We start from the raw sequence: 20,805 nt of genomic DNA, 5'->3' as shown, positions 1-20,805 counted from the left end.
GTGGATGGCATTCATATCTATATCTCCTTGGTGCCTTGCTCAGGCAGGAATGGAAAGGTCAGTGCTGAGGAGATTGCCTTGAGCCACTTGATTAGAGAGGGTGACCTTGACAAAGATACTCAGGAGCCTGATTCTTTGACAGCGCTTTCTGTCAACCTTACAGATCCTTTCACAACACGGTACAAAATAGCAGCGTTGCAGTTAGGTAGGAGGTGGTTTTCTGTCTCTGTTGCCTCTGCTGGGCAGCTTTGTGGTGACTGCATGACTGCACTGCTGTGCTGCTCACAGGCTAAGCAGTGACCAGCAGGAGATGGGAAACAACTGACAAACTAACAAACTGTTACCTGTTCCTGCATGTGTGCTTTCTACTTGCAGACATGAATAATCAAGGTCTGAGATAGCTCTGCTTGCCTCATTTCACTAAGGTGATTTCTAGATTGTTGAGGGGGGAGTAGGATGGATCTCTTCTCACCAGCCCTTTTTAGGACTGCCACTAGAGAATGGTCCTCAGCTTTAGAAATTGTTCCTCTTGGAAGTCAGTGTTGAGCCTTGCAGAGCATTGACTGAACCTCAGACCATCAGGTGGATGGATGGAATGGATGGCCTTTGGAGACAGCTGTGTGCATCCCTGTGCCTCTCCCTCACTCCCACGCGGCGCACACGGTCTCAGTCTTTGTGCGAAATGCGGATAATGAGCTTACACCCCTTCCCTTTCGGTTCTGCCAGGTGCCGCTCCTTGGCCCTGATGGTTTAGAGCAGGATGCTGATGAGACTGAAGATGACGAGTCGTCAGAGCAACGAGCTCGCCGACCAATGAACGCATTTCTCTTGTTCTGCAAACGCCACCGCTCTCTTGTGCGGAAAGAGCACCCTCGCCTCGATAATCGTGGCGCAACCAAGATCTTGGCAGATTGGTGGTCTGTTCTAGATCCAAAAGAAAAACAGAAATACACTGACATGGCCAAGGAGGTATGTTCTGTCTGAATGGTAGATGTAGAAGAAGTTCATTACATATTTGTCTTCTTTTTCTCTGTGTGCTAAATATTTTCTGTGGGATCTTTCTCTTCCCTCCATTCCTCAGCTTCACTGTGGGATTATGGTGCTCAGAGCAGCTGCTGTTCTTGCTTTAATTCACTTGATCCTTTGGACCAGAATGGAAAGCAATTGGTCTGTGTACACAAACTAACCTGGTTCTGGTTGTCATTGGTGTAAATAATGTACTTTGTAATTGTATGGCCTGATGATTTCTGCAGTACAAGCATTAACACGAGGATAGTGGCCATTGTAAACAATAACATACAGTTCTGTGTCAGCTGACTAGTGATACTGAGCTGTGCATTCGATATCAGTGATGCCATCTACTGTAATACAGGTGGATCAAACCAAAGGCACAGTCAAGAAATGTAGTCCCTTTTTGCCTGTGATGCTAATGAATTAAAAAATTACTAGTGTTTCTTGAAGTACATTTCCCATTAACCAGTTTCTGATAGAGTAAGATTTGGTGAGCCCATTACCAAAGCAGAGAGCTGGGCACAGTCAGAGTCTATGAACCAGGAGCAAGGAAAGGAGATTTATCCCCCTATTACAAAGTATCTTTATGTCAACTTAAAATTTAAGTGAGCTTTTTAAAGAAACAGCTTTCTTGATAAGCTGTTGCCAAGAAGGCTGTGGTTATTGATAGCAGTGGGAAAGACACAACCAGTTACCTAGGCTGATGACCTGACCCCAAAACAGATCCCTGTGATTACCTGTTTGATACAGATTGTGGGTAACCTTTGAATTCAATCTTAGTAAAAATAAAGGAACACCAGTGAGAAGTTAAAAACATACCTCTCCTTTGCTGAGTATGCTAGCACGCTGTGGGAAGTGCAGATAGCTGTGAAATGATTGGGAAAATTATTACCATGCCTGCCCTGGGATCGGAAGGTGTCTGCTACTGTTAACAGGATGCAAGGTCTGTCTGTTCAATAGCTCATGTGAGCATGGAAAGGTCCACAGGAAAATCCAAGTGTTTAGCATGACAGGTCCTTTTTTTAGGCAGGGTCTGTAGGACCTCTGTAATTCCCCATCTGTGGCACTGTATTGGAACATTTGAGTCTCAGCTTTATCCAACCATTCCAGTTTCATTCTGCATTTCTGCTTATGAATTAGCAATATTTCTCTAAATGTCTGGAGAAAGGGCAATTAAAAGATTCAGTACAGATGCAGAGAAAGGAAAGATGAGAATAAAGAAATAATTTTTGGAAGAAACAAACCCAATGTGACTGTTTTTTGTAGCCTTTTGTCTTGCTGAAGGAAACTTGTTCATTAAGAAGGAAAATAATTGCAGAACTTCTGTATGAAGTGACAGATCTGAAACTATTAATTGTATTGTTATAGAAATCATTGTTCTTGTAGTGGGTTTTTTTTTTTGGCATGAAGAATAAATTGAATATTCAATGTCAAAGCAGAACAATAAATCTAAGTAGTTTACATCATTATAAGTAGCTCTAAGAATGTGTAGGAGAGATAGCATATAATTTTTATTCTTTAAACAGTGTATGTTACAGCAATAATTAGCAGCTATAATGTGCTGTTGACTACATTTGGGCCTTCCTCACCATCGAACCTTTTCTGTGTGTGTGTATCAGTCATTTATTGTAACACTTGCTTTTCACAGAACCACAGAATGGTTGGGGTTGGAAGGGGCCTCTGGAGATCATCTTGTCCAACCTACTGCTCCAGCAGGTTCATGTAGAGCAGGTTGCACAGGTTCACCTGTAGGTAGGCTTGCTGCTGAGACTGTCAAAAAGAGGTTAATGTCAACTTTAGTGAGAACCACCTGTTGGCATTTTCCTTTTTCCTACAGAGAATTTATTTAAAAATCAAGAAGGTGAATGTCTTTGGAAGAAGATAAAAATACCATTGTACCAATAGTCTTCCGTTTAAGTGCAAATATAAGCTCACTGAGATTTAAGATACAGCGAGTACATAATCTTTGTTGCTTAAATGTAGCTTTTCAGTGTTCTTTGACTTCCATATTTCACTGCACAGCCTTTAACCCTGTCCTGGCAGGACACACAATGTGTCTTGTATACCCTGAGCATCTGAACTGCTCTTTCAGAGATGCAGGTAGGCCTTACAGAAGTGGTCTCTTCTGTAGTGGCTAAAGTCCCTGCTCTTCTCCTGCTCTTCTACAATCTCTAGAATATTTTTTTACTACTTGTAACTCCCAAAATCATTTAGGTTAGATCACATGCCATGCAAGAAGCTTTCAGTTTCTTACCTGCTTACTACTAGAAGTGATATTACCTCAGCAGTATGCAAGTCAAGGCACTTGTATATTCATTTACATATGTCTAGCTGTGTGCAAGTTCTAGCATTTTAGAAGATAGTGAGGCACCCAAACTTTTTGCCAGCTGGAATTATGAGATGTTTCCTAGTGGACTGGGCATTTGTCCCTGACTCCACTGAGAGGCTCATCAGGTCTCTAGTTCAGTCAGGCACTGCAGAAAATCCCTTAATGTATCTGTGTGCACCTTGAGGTGCCTTAATTATCTGGAAAAACTGGCCCCACACTCCCTCTATTTTCCATCTGGTGAGTTATAGTCTCTTGTAGCAACGACTGTCCTGGAGACCTGGTGCTGCACCTGCAGAGTTTGATGTCTGCTTTTGCTGGTGTTACCTTTGTGAGTAGGCTTTCTGTTTCTATCCTGCAGACTTCCTAGATCAGCTTAAATTTGAAAGTTTCACTGTCTAGAATATAACCCCAGTAGTTGATACATACTTAAAAAGGAACCAGAAGTGTTGCTGTACTTTTTACAGTTTTCCTCCACTGAGGGAAATTAATCTGGCAATTCATAAATATGCACCAGCATTTTTATTCACTTCAGTAATAAGGGTAGTGTTCTTCTGTTAACTCTTACGGGACTTCCTGGGAGCGTTCAGCTGCCTTAGAAAGTATCTGGTGAAATTGTTCAAGCCCTAGTCCTTTGCTAGAAGACACTTCATTTTTTTAAACATGTCTTTGCATCAGCAAGATCCAAGCAGTCAGGATTGTTTCCTGTAGAGAGCAGCCTGGTAAATGTGATTTGACATTGGAGTGGACTGTCCCAGAAAGTGGCGGAGTCACCATCCCTGAAGGTGTTTAAGGAAAGACTGGACATGGCTCAGCTGTGAGTGCCATGGTGTAGCTGGCAAGGTGTGTTGGTCTGTAGGCTGGACTCAGTGATATCAGAGGTCTTTTCCCACCTCACTGATTGTGTGATTCTGCTGCCATTCAGTGGCTGAGCTGAACACTTCTCCCTGCTTGTCCTTGGCCAGTGGTGTCTCAGGTCCAGTCAGCCAGACTGGGAGCTTGCTGGCCTTGTGGTGCCACTGCTTTGGCAGCTGCCTCAGGGTAGAAGTGGAGAAATGTCCTGACTTGCTGGCTGGAGTCTGGCAAGTCCACTGGCTGTGACTGTATGCCCTGTAATGTGTGTAATGCAAACCCTGCATCCTTCAGAAGTGAAAAATGGAGTGCTGTATTTTCTGGGGAATTTTTTTAAATATTAGGTCTCTGGGATTCATGTGACATTTAATAGCATACATTTAAAATTTAGCACGTGCTAACAGCTAGCCTGAGGTGTAACTGGAATCCACTTGTGAGCTCCTGTTCCTACCACAACTAGAGGAAGCAAATCTTTTTTTATTTGGTGATGAAAGCAACTTGGAGAGTTTTAACCTCACTTCTGAAGAGGCACTGGTCCTGCTGCATAGCACAACATTCTCCAGGCTTTCACAAAATAGAAATAAGGCATCAGACCAATCCCACAAACACATCTTGTTCTATTTCTTACCTGAAACTCAAGAACATGACCCTGCTGGGCACTCCCTGCCATTTGTTGTGGAAAGCAAGGTGGTGTCTTTGCATTCCAGGTTAGGTACTTAGTTTGGGTTGGGTTTTTGTGGTTTTCTTTGGTTAGTTTGGTTTGATTGTTGTTTTGGTGGTTTTTTTAATCAATTTCAGACATCTGTGTAGACTGTCTGTGTTAAGTTGCTTTGCTGCACAGTTGGTTAAAGGGAGGAAAGCAGTAGACTCCACCATTGACCTTTTCTTGTTACGGTGTAGCTCATTTAAGTTATCTTCTCATGACCTGGTAATCTGTTTTAGGCCTTGGTCTAGTAGTCACAAAAAACAGTATCGGATGAGTTTTGAAGATTTGGATCATACATTTATAAAAAATACTTCTTGGCCATTGTTTGACTTCTAAAATTTTCTCTTTTTTTATCTTATGTGTTGAAACTGAACAGTTCCAATAAGTTGTCATCTTGCAGTTTGCTCCCTTCAGAAACTGCAGTTAATGTTCACTTCTTGGCTTTGCAGAGTTAAAAAAAGACATTAATAGACCAGCTCACTTGAATTGCTCTTGTTGAAAACTGATTAAAAGCTTATTGCAGCCTTGTCTCACAAATGGCATGCATTCTAGTTCTCATTTGATGGCAGCCTGTCGGCTTGTCAAATTACTCAATAGAATAATTCAATTACTCAAAGCAGCATTGCTGATATGAAGAGCTTATGCAGCTCATTGCTAGCGACTCTGTGCTTTTCACTCTGCAGGCTGGAAACATGATTTGTGAGTGGGCTGTGGCTTTAACAATGGAAGGCAAAGCTGCTTCGTCGTGTATTTCCTTTCCTCCTCTTCCCTTACCCTCCCCTTCCTATCCCTTCCCTCTACCAGGCTATTTTTGTGGTGTACTGAGCTTCCAAAGCAAGCTGAGGGAAAGGGAAAAGGAGTGAGGTGAGCAGTGTCGCAGTCCTTACTTTGCAGATTTTATACATACACACTCTTCAGAAAATACAGCGTGTATGTGGGTCAGTGATCCCTGCAGATTTTTATTATTTATAGCCATTTCTATAAATACAGGACTTCACACAGCAGGGTTCACACAGTGCTGTGTTTCTTGTAAACTGAAACGTTTTTATCTGTGCTATGGTCTGGAGGTAGCAAGTGCCAGCTCAGAGGTGAAGAGAGAAATGAAAGAAAGCAGTGCACGTGCAGTGGTGACCCTGCCACAAGGCAGACTGTTGAGCTGGGAAAACACTGTAGTGGCTCTAACAGAGGACAAGGCTTTCAGTGCTATTTCTGTATTTGATGCCCAAGGGATTTTTTTTCCTCTCTATGTTTTTGTGCATGCATGTGCATGAAACATAGGTGCTTCTCTGTGCCATGACTGGGACTGGTGACAGCTGTGTGGGTGGGAACGTGTAATCACAGAGCAAACTTCCTGCATCTTCCCTGCCATGTACTTCCAAGCACAAAGCTGCTCTTTTGGTCGATTGCAGCCACTGAGAGCCACCCAGTCATGAAGGGGTGTTGAGTTCCTCCTGCCTGCGGTGAGCACTTGGTACTTGCTGGGTAGGCTCCCACAGCAGCAAGTGCTGTACACCCCTATCAGTTGTTAGGCAAACATCTGCAGCTGGAATGTGTGGCATGCTCCTCTGATTTGCCAGTTCTCAGCCTTGCATAGCAACACATGTAAAATACTGAAATGCAGTCTTTCTGTTGCTGTTAACATTGAAAAATCTTGGTTTAACGTGGGCAGTAAAATTCTTGGAAAGCATTAGTGTTTTGTTTTGTGAATAGAATAGATCCTGCTCCTTTCCCCCACCCCACAAACTGTGGCAAACCAGAACCTTTCCCCCACCCCCCATGTGTAGTTTGGCTTCCTTTGGTTTTGCTGCCTCATACCAAAAACACGGCAAACAACCGAGATGTGTGCTGGGTGCTCAAGGCCAAAGAATGTTTTAAATGGTCACAGTTTGTTTTATGCAGCCATACAGCATTCTACATTTTGGAAGGAGCGCTGGGATGGTGTATCACAAGATACTGAATATGATGTTATACTGGTAGCAATTTGTTTTCAGTGCCTGGTTTAGGAAGGCATATACTTAAATATTCTAAAATTCATTCTATTAGAGAGGAATGAGTGCAAGGCATCATGCTGCATTTATTGCTAAATGTGTCTTTTTATTTAATTCAAATTAGAAAGTAAACCTGTAAAGAATTTAAGTATCTGTTTTTCAGAGCATGAGCATACAAGCACTGGGGAGGAGTTTGCAGGATCAGAACTTCAGCTTGCTCTGGGTAATAGACCCTCAGGAGAGGAAAGAGAAAACTCACTTTTTTTAGATACAACTCTCTTTATCTTCTTAGCAGATATTTCTTCTTAGCAAATTGTGCTGGCGATTGGACTCTAAGCATGTGATTAAACTTTAAAAATCAAGATATTTAAGAGTTAGTTACTGTATTCAATCCTCTTACATGCAGTGTGTTCTGTTGCCCTGTGTAGAATAGAATGTCATGACTGATAATTTCTGTTTTCTTTTCTAGTACAAGGATGCATTTATGAAAGCAAATCCAGGGTACAAGTGGTGCCCCACAACCAACAAACCTGTGAAAACCCAGGCATCCAGTGTTACGAACAGGAAAAAGCTATGGGCCATTGCATCAGACTCTGCAAAAGACTTACCGAGCCCAAGGAAAGTAACCAAAAGTGAAGAAATGCCACAACTTAACTTTGCAATGGCAGGTGAGATTTCCATCCCTGGTACTCAGCTGTAACATCCTCATTTTGTCTGGGGATGTGGTATTTGTACTGAATTGGGATACCTGTTTTCTTTACTACACGTGGTACTCTAGTGTCTCAGATTAAGTTGCCAAAACTGTAGTTAAATCTCTGTGTAACAGTTTTCCAAAATTTTCTGTAGTGCATGATTTATTTTCAAGAGCCAAGTCCAGATATGAGGCATCCTAACTCATATCCCCTTTATTGGCCCAGATTTGATGATTTTCTATTCCTGATCTGCTGTTAGCGACTTCCATTCTGTGGTCAAAAAGGAAAGTGCTGATTTGTGTGCATTCTGTTTCTCTGTCATAGAATGCGCTACTCTTTTTAGTAATTTACTATTTGCAAAAATAATTTATGGATGTCTCAAGTTAGTTATGTTAATATTCTTGTAGATTAATGTACCAGCAGGGCTAATGCTTTTGTATTTAAATCAAGAGACGCATAATTTAATTTCACTTAAATGTGCTCTTTTTTTTTCATAATAACTTGGAGGAGCAAATTCTAAACTTCTAAACATTTGGAAAAAAAAAAACATGAAGAAGTGTAGGTGGAGTGCCTGAACTGGTGAAAAGCAGATAATCTCTCCCTGATATCCATAAATAGCAGAACTGTTGTAATCATGACCTTGAAATACAGGGACATTAATGTTAAATACTGGCAGCTTAAGAACCTAGCAGTCAAGGTTAAAAAAAAAAGAAATTCCCTGCCATTCTTTTTTCCCTTTTGTTTTCCTTTTTTTTTTCTTTCCTGCTTGTTTAAGGTTTCAGATGCATGATTATAAAATTAGAAACTTTGTTATATCCTACCTGGTTTATGACAGGTGTGTGACAGATAGGACTTGTCTGGTTAGAGAGATTGTGAGCTGGAGAGTTGAAAATGGTTTTATGGAGCAAGTGTAAAAGAATGAAAAGGGATAAAGAGGCATGTATACCTTAGTATACTGGTATGAAAATTCCTGTAATGAAATTTCTTCTGGCTCTTAAGGAAGTGTGAAATGTGATCAAAATAATGCTGCCTCATTCTGGTATATGGGAGAGCAGTTCCAAAAATCACAAGCCCCTGCAGACCATTCTGCTTTTGCTTTTAGAGGAGTCATTTCTATTCTCCTCAAATATTTATTGGCTTAACACAAAGAACAAGTAACACAAGCCTTAATCTGCCTCTCATCCATCCCCCAGTGCTCCTGCTGGGCTATCCTAATGTTGAGTTTTTGAGTAAAGAGGTCTTGAATCAACACCCATCAGAATAGGGGACAGGGAAATTAAAAATTAGAAACAAATCCATTGTTTTATCTATTGAGCCATTTATTTCTGAAGAAAGTCCTTTAGTGCTACCTGTGATAGTTTGTTGGGTTTTTTTTCCTGCAGGCTGAGTCAATGTGCATAGCAATTCATAAGGATGTTGTTCCAGTCCTCATGCCATGAAGGCTGGCAATATCTTGGGTATAAGAATAGCTCATAAAATAAAGACAGGTTCTGACAGAGATGTTAGCTGCATCCACATCATGACAAGTGTGCCGTGCCAAATGGATTAGTGCTTTGTCAACTACCTACCAGTTCATGTTAAATATGTTTATTGTGCTCCTTTCTGCTTGACTTCACGTAATAGTTCAATTCAGCACTCTCTTTAAAATCCAGGCTGTATACTAGCTGATGAAAAGAAAGGTAGGTGAAGCACCTAAAAAACACTTTTACCTTTGAAATGCCACTGATTGACTTGTATCTTCAAGGCAGGTAACTTCCTCAGGACAGGGTTTATACAAGTCTAGAATCATGCCAGGAAGTCTGTTTCATTTGTTTGTCTTTGTCAATCTGTCTTAATTGCTTTTTGTGTATTACATTTTACTTTGGAAAATCTAATATGTAGAGAGTAAGATCTTACTTTGTTTTTCCAAGTCCCACACAGGGTGTTTCTGCCCTTTTTTTGGCTTTACAAGAATCACCATGCCACATTTAAGTCTGTCATGCTGACCTACCGTTCTGTCAAGAAGCTGAGGTGTGGCACCAGGATTGGGCTTCTGACCTGCAGATGCACTAGTGGTGTCCTTGATCATCCAGGCTGGAAGCTGTAATTGAGCATGTTTTTCTCTTTATGTGGCTCACCTGTGTAGGGCAAAGAACACTGCTGTTTGCAAAAGCTTTGCCATACAAATGTGTGAGATTCCCACTACTTGCCTATTTTTGCTTCAGAAGAAAACCATCCATTCCAAAATGCTTTTTAGTGAGGCAAAGGCTGGAAGAAAGACACTTCTAGAGTAGGCTGTATCCCTGTAGGAGCACAGTTTCTATTTTTCAGAAAGAAGCTCAGTTATGCATCCAGGTAAAAGTTGGTTGAAGGTGGTTCCTGCTTAGTACTTCCTCAGTTTGTTGTTTCCTCTGACCGAGAAATGGCTATGATGAACAAGCCAGCCTGCTGAGTCTGTAACCATCCCAGTACTAACAAAGTATGTCATTCCCAAACAGAGATGGTTTTAAGTTTCATCGGTATTAAAAGCTGTTGAGAAAGTCATGAATTGCCCGCCATTCTGCAAGTCAAATGTGTGTGCTGTTTTCCCAGTACTGTTGATTTAAGAATAAATTCTGTAAAAATACCCCTTAAAATTCTTATTCATACCAGTAAGCTCCAAGTGCCAGAAGAGAAACATTATTGTGCTGGGAAGGCACTATAAGCATATGGCAGTGTTCGGATGTGTACATTTTGTCTTCCCTTAGGTGAAGTTATTTTGTAATTGGAAACCTTAGTGGAAGGATTTTTCTTTTTATTGTGAGCAGACATCTAAGCACCAACCCTCTGCTACAGCTGCAGCATAAGTGTTCAAGTTGCTTAAGCATCACATTAAACCTTTATTTCTAATTAATCTGTCATTTTTTTCCTTCCTCTTAACTTTTATATTTAAATAAACACTTTAAGTATTTACTTACTTGGGGAGAAAAACACTAAGGCACACTTCGATCTTTTTCTCTTATGATAAGCCGCTTAATTGAAAGGCAGAAAGCTAAAACTCCCAAAAGGATATTTAGAAGAGGGGCAAGAATTTTACAGTCATAAACTGGGTGTTCTTGAGATGGCCAAAACTGGGGAGAGGGAAAAGGACCAACAGGTAACAAAAATAAAGCACCAAAGTGCATCTGGGAGTCATCAGGTGATGTGAGCATAAGAAAGTGCTGTACTGCAGTTTGTCAGGCAAAGTGTTTTCAGGAACCCCCTCATCTGATGTGGTTGTGCTGCTGGTCATCCATATACAAGAAAGATGAACTACACCTGGGATGACAGCAGAAGAGAGCTGCAGGAATTGCTGAAATGATGGGAGATGGATGTGCTTGATGACATTGGGAGATCTTGAATTGTTTAGACCAGGAAAACAAGTGGAAGAAGAGTAGGACCAGTCCTGTAAATGCAGAGAAGGGAGATACCATTTAGGGAAACAGTTACTAATCTTGGAGATGTGAGCACCAGAAAAAACTGTGTACTACCTGGCCCTGAGTATATTTAAGCTAAAACCTGGAAGAAAGCTCTTACTGCTTAGAAGATTTGAATCCTGCAAACACCTTCCAAAGGGAGTAAAGAAAGTAGAAAGCAATCAGCTAAGGCCTTACTGTTTAATATGAGGCTCAGTAAGTTTATGGTGGGCCTGGAGATCTCTCCCAGTCTCTCCTTCCTCCAAATTAATTGCCTGCTCAGGCATTATCTTTCAAGATATCCTAATTTCTCTGATGTCCTCTGGTTTGAAGAACTGAATGGTTTCTGACCAACTGCTTGGATGGCAAAAAGTGCTGTTGCTGACAGGATCACTTCACTTTTGACTTGTGCTTAGATACTTACTGGCCCTTCACATTTTCTGTGTCTCTTGTTACTAGATCCTACACTTCTGGTAATGCCCTGTCTCTTCACAGAAGTGTGATTTTTTTTTCCCCATTTTTTTAATTTAAAAAGGCAAACTTCAAAAATACCCCAAAACCCCCATGTATGTTCATTATGGTGAAGAAAAAAGTTAAATTCAGTTGAATATTGGATTTGAAGCTAGGTGCTGTTTAGTATGCCTGTTTAACGCTATTTAATAATAAGCCGCTCTTCTATCCATGAGGTAGTGTAAGAGCTTGGTTTATTTACATTGTTTTCCTCTGTTTCTATTTAATGCCTTTCTAAAAGACTTACCTTGAGAATGTCAGTGAGAGATGCTGTGTGCAGGAAAACTCTGGGCAGCATCTGTGGTATTGAATTAAACAGCATCAATGAGTATCCCCACGAGCTGGACCATGATCATCTATAGCACTAAACTGGTTGGAGGTTTACAGGTACAGATTTGACTCATGTCAGCTGAAAAGATGAAAAAATTCCCCGCACATTGTGGCTGTTGTATGAGCCATTTGGCCACTGTCTGTCTCCCTGTCTCTACATGACACTGTTAAATCAGGCGCCTGCATTGCTCCCAAGGCATTCTCCCAAAATGAGACAATTAGTCTTCATAGTGATGAAGAGCAACCACTGTTCTGAGTGGAAAAGCTACTCCATGAGTAATGCAGTGTCAGAGTTTATTGCTTTCACTTCTTGTCATTTTCTGAGCTCCTGAGGTGCAAGAGGGCTGGAGGGGAAAAGCTGTCAGTATCAAATACTTGGAGAAAGAACATTTATATCTCCATTTTACATTCTTCAATTATATATTGTATTGGCAGGGCAACAAGTAGGCAGGCAGCTTGCCTGGCCGGTACTCGTGCTGTTCTGGCTTCGTGCTTCAGAGCTGTCAGGCTGGCACTTTTCACCACTAAATACAGCTTTAAATTAAAGACAAATGAAAATAGAAATTTTGCTTTAGAGCTTGATCATGTTGTTTTGTTCCATCCTTTTATTTGTTCAGTCGCCAAGGAAGGAGCTGATCCCTTGGTAGGAGCATCCACCAACTTAGAAACCTGTGCATTATTAGAGCATCTTTGTATATATTAATGTATGAGATCATTACAGTTGCTGTTTTAAAGATATTCATCTCTGTAGTACATAAAACCTTTGGCAGTAGAATTGTAAATCCATGCAATGGGGTGTTAAGCACACAAATCCAATTAAATCCTTCAAACAGCTTTGAAAGCCTTCCCAGAGGGTACAGAAATGGTTATTTGTGATTCTCTTGAACTGCCTTTTATGGCAGCTTGCTGAGAGTGTCTGTGACAAGTAGTCTTCTGGGGCTTTAGTGGTGCAAGTGGTAGGTTTTTTAAACAAGCAAATGAATCAACTTAAGACTTCATTTTCCTCTTTTAACAGATCCTACACAAATGGGAGGCCTGAGTATGCTGCTTCTTGCAGGGGAACATGCCCTTACTGCACAGGAGGTAAGGAAATCTTTTCTCTCACTTACCACAAGCTCTCAGTTTAAAGAGCTTGTAGAAGGAATATTTGACCAGTGGGGAATGAAAGGTAGGACATCTCAGGTAACCTCAGCTGGGAATGAAGTATGAGTCTTATATTCCAGCTGTAAATGCAGAGGTTGAGCACAGTTCAGTGTTAACTCTGCTTCTGCCTGAGCACACCAGTCAAGCGTGTCTCATGAAGAACATTGTCAGAGGTAAAAGGGTTGAAATACAGTCACTGTGTTAACAAACAGGTGGTTTGCAAGCTTTTCTGGGCAATGATTTTATATGTTTGTGCAATGCATCACGCAACTGTCGCCTTGGCACTAACAAATAAATGGTTTCCTACAAAGTTAGCATTATTGTATATGCATTCTGAAACCATGCAAGTGCTAACAGGTAATTGTAGGGTTACAGTCTGCTCCTATTCACTAAATCCTTATGTCTAAAAAGAAGTTTGTAAAGTTTGCCATCACAAAATTATACTGTCCTGTACTTCTCAAACTTGTAATCTCTCAGCTTGGAGCATAGAAGCTGCTTTTACTAGGCTGTTACATTTCAATGTGAGGGAAGGTATATTGTAGTCACTGATACTGCATTCCTTTAAAAAAGGTCATTGCTATGACCTTGAGAGCTGAGTCTTGATTTTACAAGAACCTAAGTAGTATGATTTCAGATGGCAGTGTAGGAGTAAAATCTACATACAGATTTAGAGTCAAATCAAAGAGCATGTTGTGTGATTGTTTTAGTGCATGAAAGTTCTTTTAATCAAAACTTTCTTACTTGAGCAAAAGACATACTTCCCAGGTGCCTCAATAAATCCCATTTTTCCTGATAGAAGTGTGCAATACAACTTGTGATGTTTCACTTCATGTATAAACTAGGCTCTACTCTTCTGGAGCTGTAGTCTTCTTTTGAAACCTGGCTTTTCACATCAAAGAAGCAAGCTAATCTGAGTAATCTGTTTTCCCCAAAAATGTAGAGCAAAATAATTGTCATAAATACATCCCAGACAAAACTAGTCGGGGGATTGTTAGAATTGTGATGGGCCATAATTTAGCCCGCAGTTACTAATGAGTTACTGTATTTTAATTGTCCTACCCTATTTGACAAATGGTTAAGGGACAGGGCACTTTTCCAGGAAAACGACACATCTCTGATTCTTTTTGAGGGTTCCCTTTGTAAAATACCTCCTCCAGATCAATTGGAATAATTGGTATTCTTAAAGGGACCCAAATGAACAAAGTTCAATCCTCCTCATTGCTTGTTAGCAGGAGTTAAGTCTCCAGCTGTGTGTCCAGGTGCTGAGAGACTTTCTCAGTTTCTTTTGTGTGGCAGCCCTGGTGTGTCTTCCATTTTTCCTTTCTTTTCTTTTGTTTCACTGGTGAATAGATACAGAATAAATATTTCTTAGTCATGTGTTTCTCAAACGCAGTAGTGATCCTAAATCTATTTAGACTTGAATAACTGAACAGCTTTTCTGTCTTCCCACCCTCAGGCATGCGGACAGAGGAGATGTAAGATGGTCATTTTTACATGCCTTTAGGATAACCTGTGGTTGGATTTCCATGCTTATGATCTCACACTCAATCCAGCAGCTGGGAGGTTAGCAGAACATGCTAGGAGCTGGTATGATAGACTCAGAAAGCAGCTCAATAATTCATTGTAGAATTGGGAAGCTGCTTTGCTCTTCATAGGAGAGGAGTCAGATGTGTTGTATTAGAGTTGGTACCCACATGGGAGAGAATATGGTGTACTGAGGTGACTACAGAGGTATGGTTAGTGAAAGAGATTCAGAAGTTGATTTATTATGGAGAAAATATGTATTGTTTTTATTTGCACATGGGTATATAAATATACATTGTACATCTAAATCCTTGCCATTTCTATTTTTTTAAAAAGGAGTGTCACATTTTAAAAAATCTCATATTTTAGAGAATGCTCTAAATTATAACATGTAGTCTAAATTTTCATTAAAGTGTATGTATACACTTAAGATACGTGTACACACATGATTCTTACACTGGGGATCTGCAAGACACAGGATTACCTGTCAGCATACATAGTGACTGCTGTGTGTATGTATGACTGGCCTTGTGAGCATAGGTCTTACATACTCGTACAGTCTTACAGTTGTTAATGGAGGGGAGGGTAGCACTGGCACAGTTTTGCTCAGCTCCTGAGAGAGAATGAAGGACATTGTCCTTAGAGGTCTGCTAATCCCATGAAAAGCATTCAAACACCTGCTGATGTTCTGTTTCAAGTGTAAGCTAAATGAATGGATAGGGGGTTTTCAAATGAGATGTTTAATCTTCAAGTTGTCAGAAGCCCAGATGTCAGGTAACCAAGTGACCTCGTAGCAGGAGGACGGGAAGAGGCACAGCAGTGGTATTTACAAAATTGTTTTGAAGCTTCAGTTGCCATCTCTGTATACTGCCAGTATGTTCCCGTTTTTGGAAAGTTTTGTAATAGATTAGAGAGTTTCTCTTCTGGTAACAGAAGTCAGTGTTGGTAGGTGATTGATTTCTAGGCAGCAGCTGGAATTACTAAGTTACTAAGCAGATAGGCAAGAGAAGCTACACACCTTACAGGACATGGGTATGAGTGAGCTTCCCCCCCTGCATTTTGGATAAGTTTTTTCATTTGCATTTTTCATCAGTCACACCAGACAGCGGTGTATGAGCATATTTTGTTGAACACCTCATCAGAGATGCTGGATGGGTGTGCTCCAGCTGCTGTGGCTGTGCCAGGCAAAGCCTGGTCCTCCCCGCAGGTTACCGCAGCAAGGCTGAAGCCGGGTGAGCAGCGCTCCTTGCTCGCCCGTTCGCCTCCCTGCTCATCTCCCTTACTCGTCCGTCAGGCCCTTTCCTTGCCTTACAGCAGCACCTAGTGGACTCTCTGGAGGTTACTGCCCAGAAATCCCGAATCCAGAGCATCCTCCAAAGCCTGCCTGTCTGCCAGCGCTAGCGCCTCGCACCGGTCAGAGCACGGCTCTCCTGGGGGTTTTCCTCCACCCTTGCTCGGTGATATCGTTTTAGAGCAGGTGATGGAAACCTACAGGGAAAGGAAGGCCTGTGGTTTCCTTCTTTTTGAGAACAAAAGGCTGTCTTGCATGTGGTGCAGGGTCTGTGCAAAGTGTGAATCAGAAGTGAAAAATCTCTCAGTGCAGCTTGAGGGAAGGCTGGGAGGAAGAAACAGGAGAAGAAATGGGATGTTAAGGACATTTTATTAGAGCAGGAAATGAGATGCACAAAATGGCACTATCTGTGCATCTGTTCCCTCTGGTAATTATTTTAATGCTTTGATCAGGTTCAACCTGGCAAAGGTTAGAAGTCCTGGAGATAATAAGTTTCCCACAGGTCAAGAGTGATTGGGGAGCAGCAGAGTAGAAGAAACAAGATCAAACTAGTGCTCTGCCAAGTAAAGGCAACAGCCTTAATTTAAAGAGTAGCAGGAATTGATAGGAAAAGGATAGTGGTTCCAACCACAAAATCTCCACTGAGTTACTGAGCACCAGCAATCTCTCCTCTACACACAAGACTTTAGAAAACTGGGCTCCACACCTCCCACAGCAAGTGGTTCTTGTACCACCAGGTGTATAAACTGTGCCCAGCCCCTAGCACATGGCCTCCAAGGCAGGGAGAAGGCTCATCCTGAGTGTCTGACAGCGCCTGTGTTGAGGGGCTGAGCCAGGATAGCCCCTCTTGGAAGAGCACTGCCACTCCAGCACAGTGCTCCTGAGGTCCATGGCTCAATGTCCAAACTCAGAGCTAAGCAGTATAAGGCAGCTAGCTGAACTGCAGAAAACATGGGAAACAAAAATTGGTTATTCCTTTAAGGATCCCACCAGTGCAATGGCCTGAAATAACCAAATGAGTACTCAGATGTGCGGGCAGCAACCTTACGTATTTACACCTCTGCAGAGTCTCAGATTTTCAGAGATGGGTCACTCAGAAAGCAGCAAAGTGTTTTTCTGGTATAGTCCAGACTACTGTTGATGCACAGACATCTTAGACTGTACAGAAACATGATAAAAGTCAGTAATAAACATTACATCAGTGAAAACAGTAGCACAAAAAGCAGGAGATTCTTTGTGGCCCTTTGGGTTGCTGTACTCCTGTAGTACACTGATAAAACATTTTGCTCAGTGTTCAATAAATACGGTGGAAATATAGATCACAGGAGTCACTGTTGCTGCTGGGTTTTATGGCAGGGAAGAAACAAGTTTGTTTGTATATGTAAGCAAATTGTCACATTGATATATTTCCCCTTGGCCTGTGGGTTGCTCCATTTGGATTTAGTATTTCCAGGGGAGCGTGGGTAGCAGATTCCAAAGTGTATGCTGCTGTTGCTGTTGCAGTGCTTCAGGATCTCAGACAAACAGCAGCAGGGCAAGCTGCACGTGCTGTAGGCCTGCATGTGCTCTGGGGCTTTGTGCTTCCTAACAACAGGTGCAGTCAGTTGCTAAAGCTCCTGTGCTTTCACCAATAAAAGCTGTTGATTTACTCGTTTAGGTAATGAATAGGAAAAAGCCCCACATTTATTTTTAAATCTTTTAAATAAACTGAAATTTCACGGGGGAAAAAATTGTTAGGGGAAAAGTTTCCATCTTGTTACTTTTTCTAAAATGTTACAAATTACAAAGCCTCCTTCCTCTTTTTCTGTTTCTTACAAGCCATGTTACATGCCTTATTTTATACTAACAGTACCTCATTCTCCTAGGAGTTAGGCATGTAAATATTTTACACTCACATGTGACAATGAATATATCATATTTGATAGAATTCCTTTACAGAAATATGCTTGATCAACACAGTTCTAGCTAATAAAAATACCATGGCTAAGATCTGTGTTAATTCAATTAAGACTTTTGTTTTTTGGTTTTGTATTTTGTTTTCATCTATAACTAGTTTCTTTAACTGCTTCTCAAGAGCACCCCTAAAATGTATGTTTAGGTACGTGATTTGAGAAATTCTGTGCTACCTCTATCTATTTATTTTCATGCTGTTATGATTGGAGATTATTTTTCTAATTAGTATTTCTGTCATCAACTGTGTCTTCAAAATATTTTTTGCCTTCTCTGTAATCTTACTCAGAATTATAGCATAGATTACAGATATAACAGTGTTGATAGCATGACCAATACAAGACAGTTATGTGTGTAGTTGGGTATAATCCACTGAGTATTCTATTGCGTAAAACTATTCTGATGAGTTCAGAATCATAAAAGGAGGAGAAAACCCTGGTATTTTTGTGGTCTTTCTTCTAAGACAATTTTCAAATGCATTAAAATGGATGCTAAACTATGTTTTCATCTATAAATTATATTTAATCTTTCCAGGACTGCGAAGCATTAGCTTATCCTTCTTTTCCTAAATGGCTTGTTTTGCTCACTGTTGCTTTTAGCTTGAGAGAAACACCTTTGAGGTCTTACTCTGCACTCTCCTTGTTTCAGGTTTCCTCCAGTACTTGCCAGTCTGATGCATCTAATTCTACAGAAGCCTGTCAGAAGTCATCATTGTTTCAGTTTGCAGAGGTGAGTTTCTTTAAAAAAGGGGTTTTTTTTCTAAGTGCTTCCTTTTAAGAAGCATCCAATGTCCAATTGAAAGAAAAATCAAATGTCTTTAACTAAAATTGATGCTTTTATTTGTTCCCTCATTCTTGGGTTTATACTGTTGAATCATTTATCAGGTTGGTCAGACTTGAAGTGCAAGACAGGGTGTTCAGGACCATGGTGGAAACCCAAGTGCAATAATGGAACTGTGGTTTAAGCTGTAATTTGGAGATATGTCATTCCTGCACTTAGTTTTAAACTAGAGCCTTATTAACTAAGGTTTTAATCAGTATTTGGATGTTATATCTAGTGTGGCTGCTTCAGTCATGGACTCCATCAAAAATAATTGTAGTTCTTAAATTTCCAAAATTTTATTCTAGAACCACCAAACGACTCTATGCAAGTGTGCTTTAATTTTGCAATGTATGACACGTTTTGTCAACATACTCCAGTTATTGCTGGAAATGCAACTCTGGTGTGTGTGTTGTTCTTTTTCTTTGAAGAAAGAAAACAGTTTCATCCAAGTCTTAATGGGTTTCATTGATAGAAATAACAAAACCGAGATTGCAAGTAACTCTAGCCCTCTGCAAGCATTACTTGTTTCTTGGTATTGTTCCAACTTTTGAAATAGTCATAATACGTGACACAGAAATATTTAGTTGTATAGATACTGATTTTACAGGGCACTGGGTAGTTTTTAAGTAAGCGTATATGGAAAGAAATTCTGTCATAGTAGGGACTTTTTACTACCTGTATTCACACCAGCTGTGAATCTGACTTGCTTGTCTTTACTACCCATTGCCTTTGCACCTTCATATTCCTCCCTAAAACATCATCACTTCTGGAGCAGATACATTGCAATAGCACACAGTACTTTTTTTTCAGTTGGATGTTTTAACATCAGTGCACAATTGAGTTCCAACTTAAGATCTGAGTCTTTTAAATATATTAGAAATAAATTGGAGTACTGATCCTTTATTTCTGATTAAAGGTAATGGCCAGAGTGAAGTAGATAACCTGTAATTAGGCTCTTAAGCAGCCTGCTGGCTTTTCTTGTTAGGAAGAGGAAATGCCTGATGTGCCAGCAATGAAAAGCAATACTTAGAGACTTCTTAGAATTGGTTAATTCCAGTGTCACTTTTGACACTTCTGTAGTAATGATTCAATATCCATCTTCCCATATTTCTGAGATGCTTCTGTGTGCTTATACTGTCAGTAGAGCAATGTCTTATATTGAATTTCACTGCTGAATCTTTTAAAGAGTAAGACAAATACTAGCTTACCTAATTGTTGCAGTTCATTTTACAGTGCTGAAGGAGGGAAGTGCCAGAGTGGTAGTAGGCATGAATTCTGTGCTGCCAGATACTCCCTTGCTAAGGGCTTCTGACCTCTGGCTTTTCCTCACCCATTGAAGAAAAATTTCAGTGGGTGCCAGGAAACAAGCTTACCTGCACTGCTAAAACGTGGTTTAGAAGTAGTTTGCTGACAATCAGTAATTAGAAATGCAAATTAGCTAGTCTTATTTTTCCAGGATGTTAAACAGCCTGTAGAGAGGGTACACCTAACCAGTGCATGGTAGGTATGTGTGTCAAGTGGCAAAATAATTGATACTCGTAGTGAGGTCTAAAATTAATCAGAGGTGTCATTTGCAACAAAATTAATTGACAGAAGTTAAACAGTATGAAATGCAGTTACCTTAGTGTGTGGGATAGATCTGGTATCTCGGAATACCTGCTCACATTGTGTTCCTGTCCACACTTACCTTCTGTGCTAAGTAGCAATTTGTGCTCTGTCATCACCACCATTCTGCAGTGTCAGGTCTTCCACTGAACTGTGAAATACAATACAGTGTTAAGTATTTGTTGCTAACCCTTCTTGCACATATCAGCAGGTCAATAAAAGCCCTTCAAAAGAAGCCTGTTTTGTTGATCCTAGGAAAGATTTTCTTTCTGAAAAATAATTCAAGATTCCCATTTCAGAGATCACTTGTTTATGTGTATCCTGGAAAGCAGATATTGTTTGTTCTAAGGGTGTGCTGAGACGTGTTTGCATACGCTGGACTACCAGGAGTCTGTTTATAACAGATTATAAAGATTGCATATTGAAGTGTGATACTGAAACTGAAGACTTCGCTAATACAAGCATAATTGTTTTCCTGACAGATCTCTTCCAACACATCACAGCCTGGAGTCCTGGGGGCAGTAAAACAAACAGAGGAGTCTGCATTGTTCCAGTTTGCTGAGGTATAATGACTGAATGTGGTGGGGGAGGATGGGAGGAGGTAGGGAACCGTAAGAGTTGTCACTGAATGGCTAAGCACCC

At 40.7% G+C, this 20,805-nt stretch overlaps 1 protein-coding gene across 10 annotated transcripts in view; it reads left to right on the top strand.

The window, feature by feature from the left end:
• BBX (BBX high mobility group box domain containing) overlaps positions 1-20,805 on the top strand; it is a 144,283-nt gene that overhangs the window by 74,663 nt on the left and 48,815 nt on the right. For all 10 annotated transcript variants that reach the window (XM_033053609.2, XM_033053607.2, XM_033053606.2 and 7 more), the window contains 5 exons: positions 727-969; positions 7,353-7,551; positions 12,844-12,911; positions 18,385-18,465; positions 20,646-20,726. In XM_033053609.2, coding sequence (XP_032909500.1) covers positions 727-969; positions 7,353-7,551; positions 12,844-12,911; positions 18,385-18,465; positions 20,646-20,726 — 672 coding nt within the window. The remainder of the gene's footprint in view (positions 1-726; positions 970-7,352; positions 7,552-12,843; positions 12,912-18,384; positions 18,466-20,645; positions 20,727-20,805) is intronic.

Source organism: Catharus ustulatus, chromosome 2, assembly GCF_009819885.2.
Source record: "Catharus ustulatus isolate bCatUst1 chromosome 2, bCatUst1.pri.v2, whole genome shotgun sequence".
Taxonomy (NCBI): Eukaryota; Metazoa; Chordata; class Aves; order Passeriformes; family Turdidae; genus Catharus; species Catharus ustulatus.
Note: the sequence above shows the minus strand (reverse complement) of the source record. Positions and strands in the feature narration are given on the sequence as shown.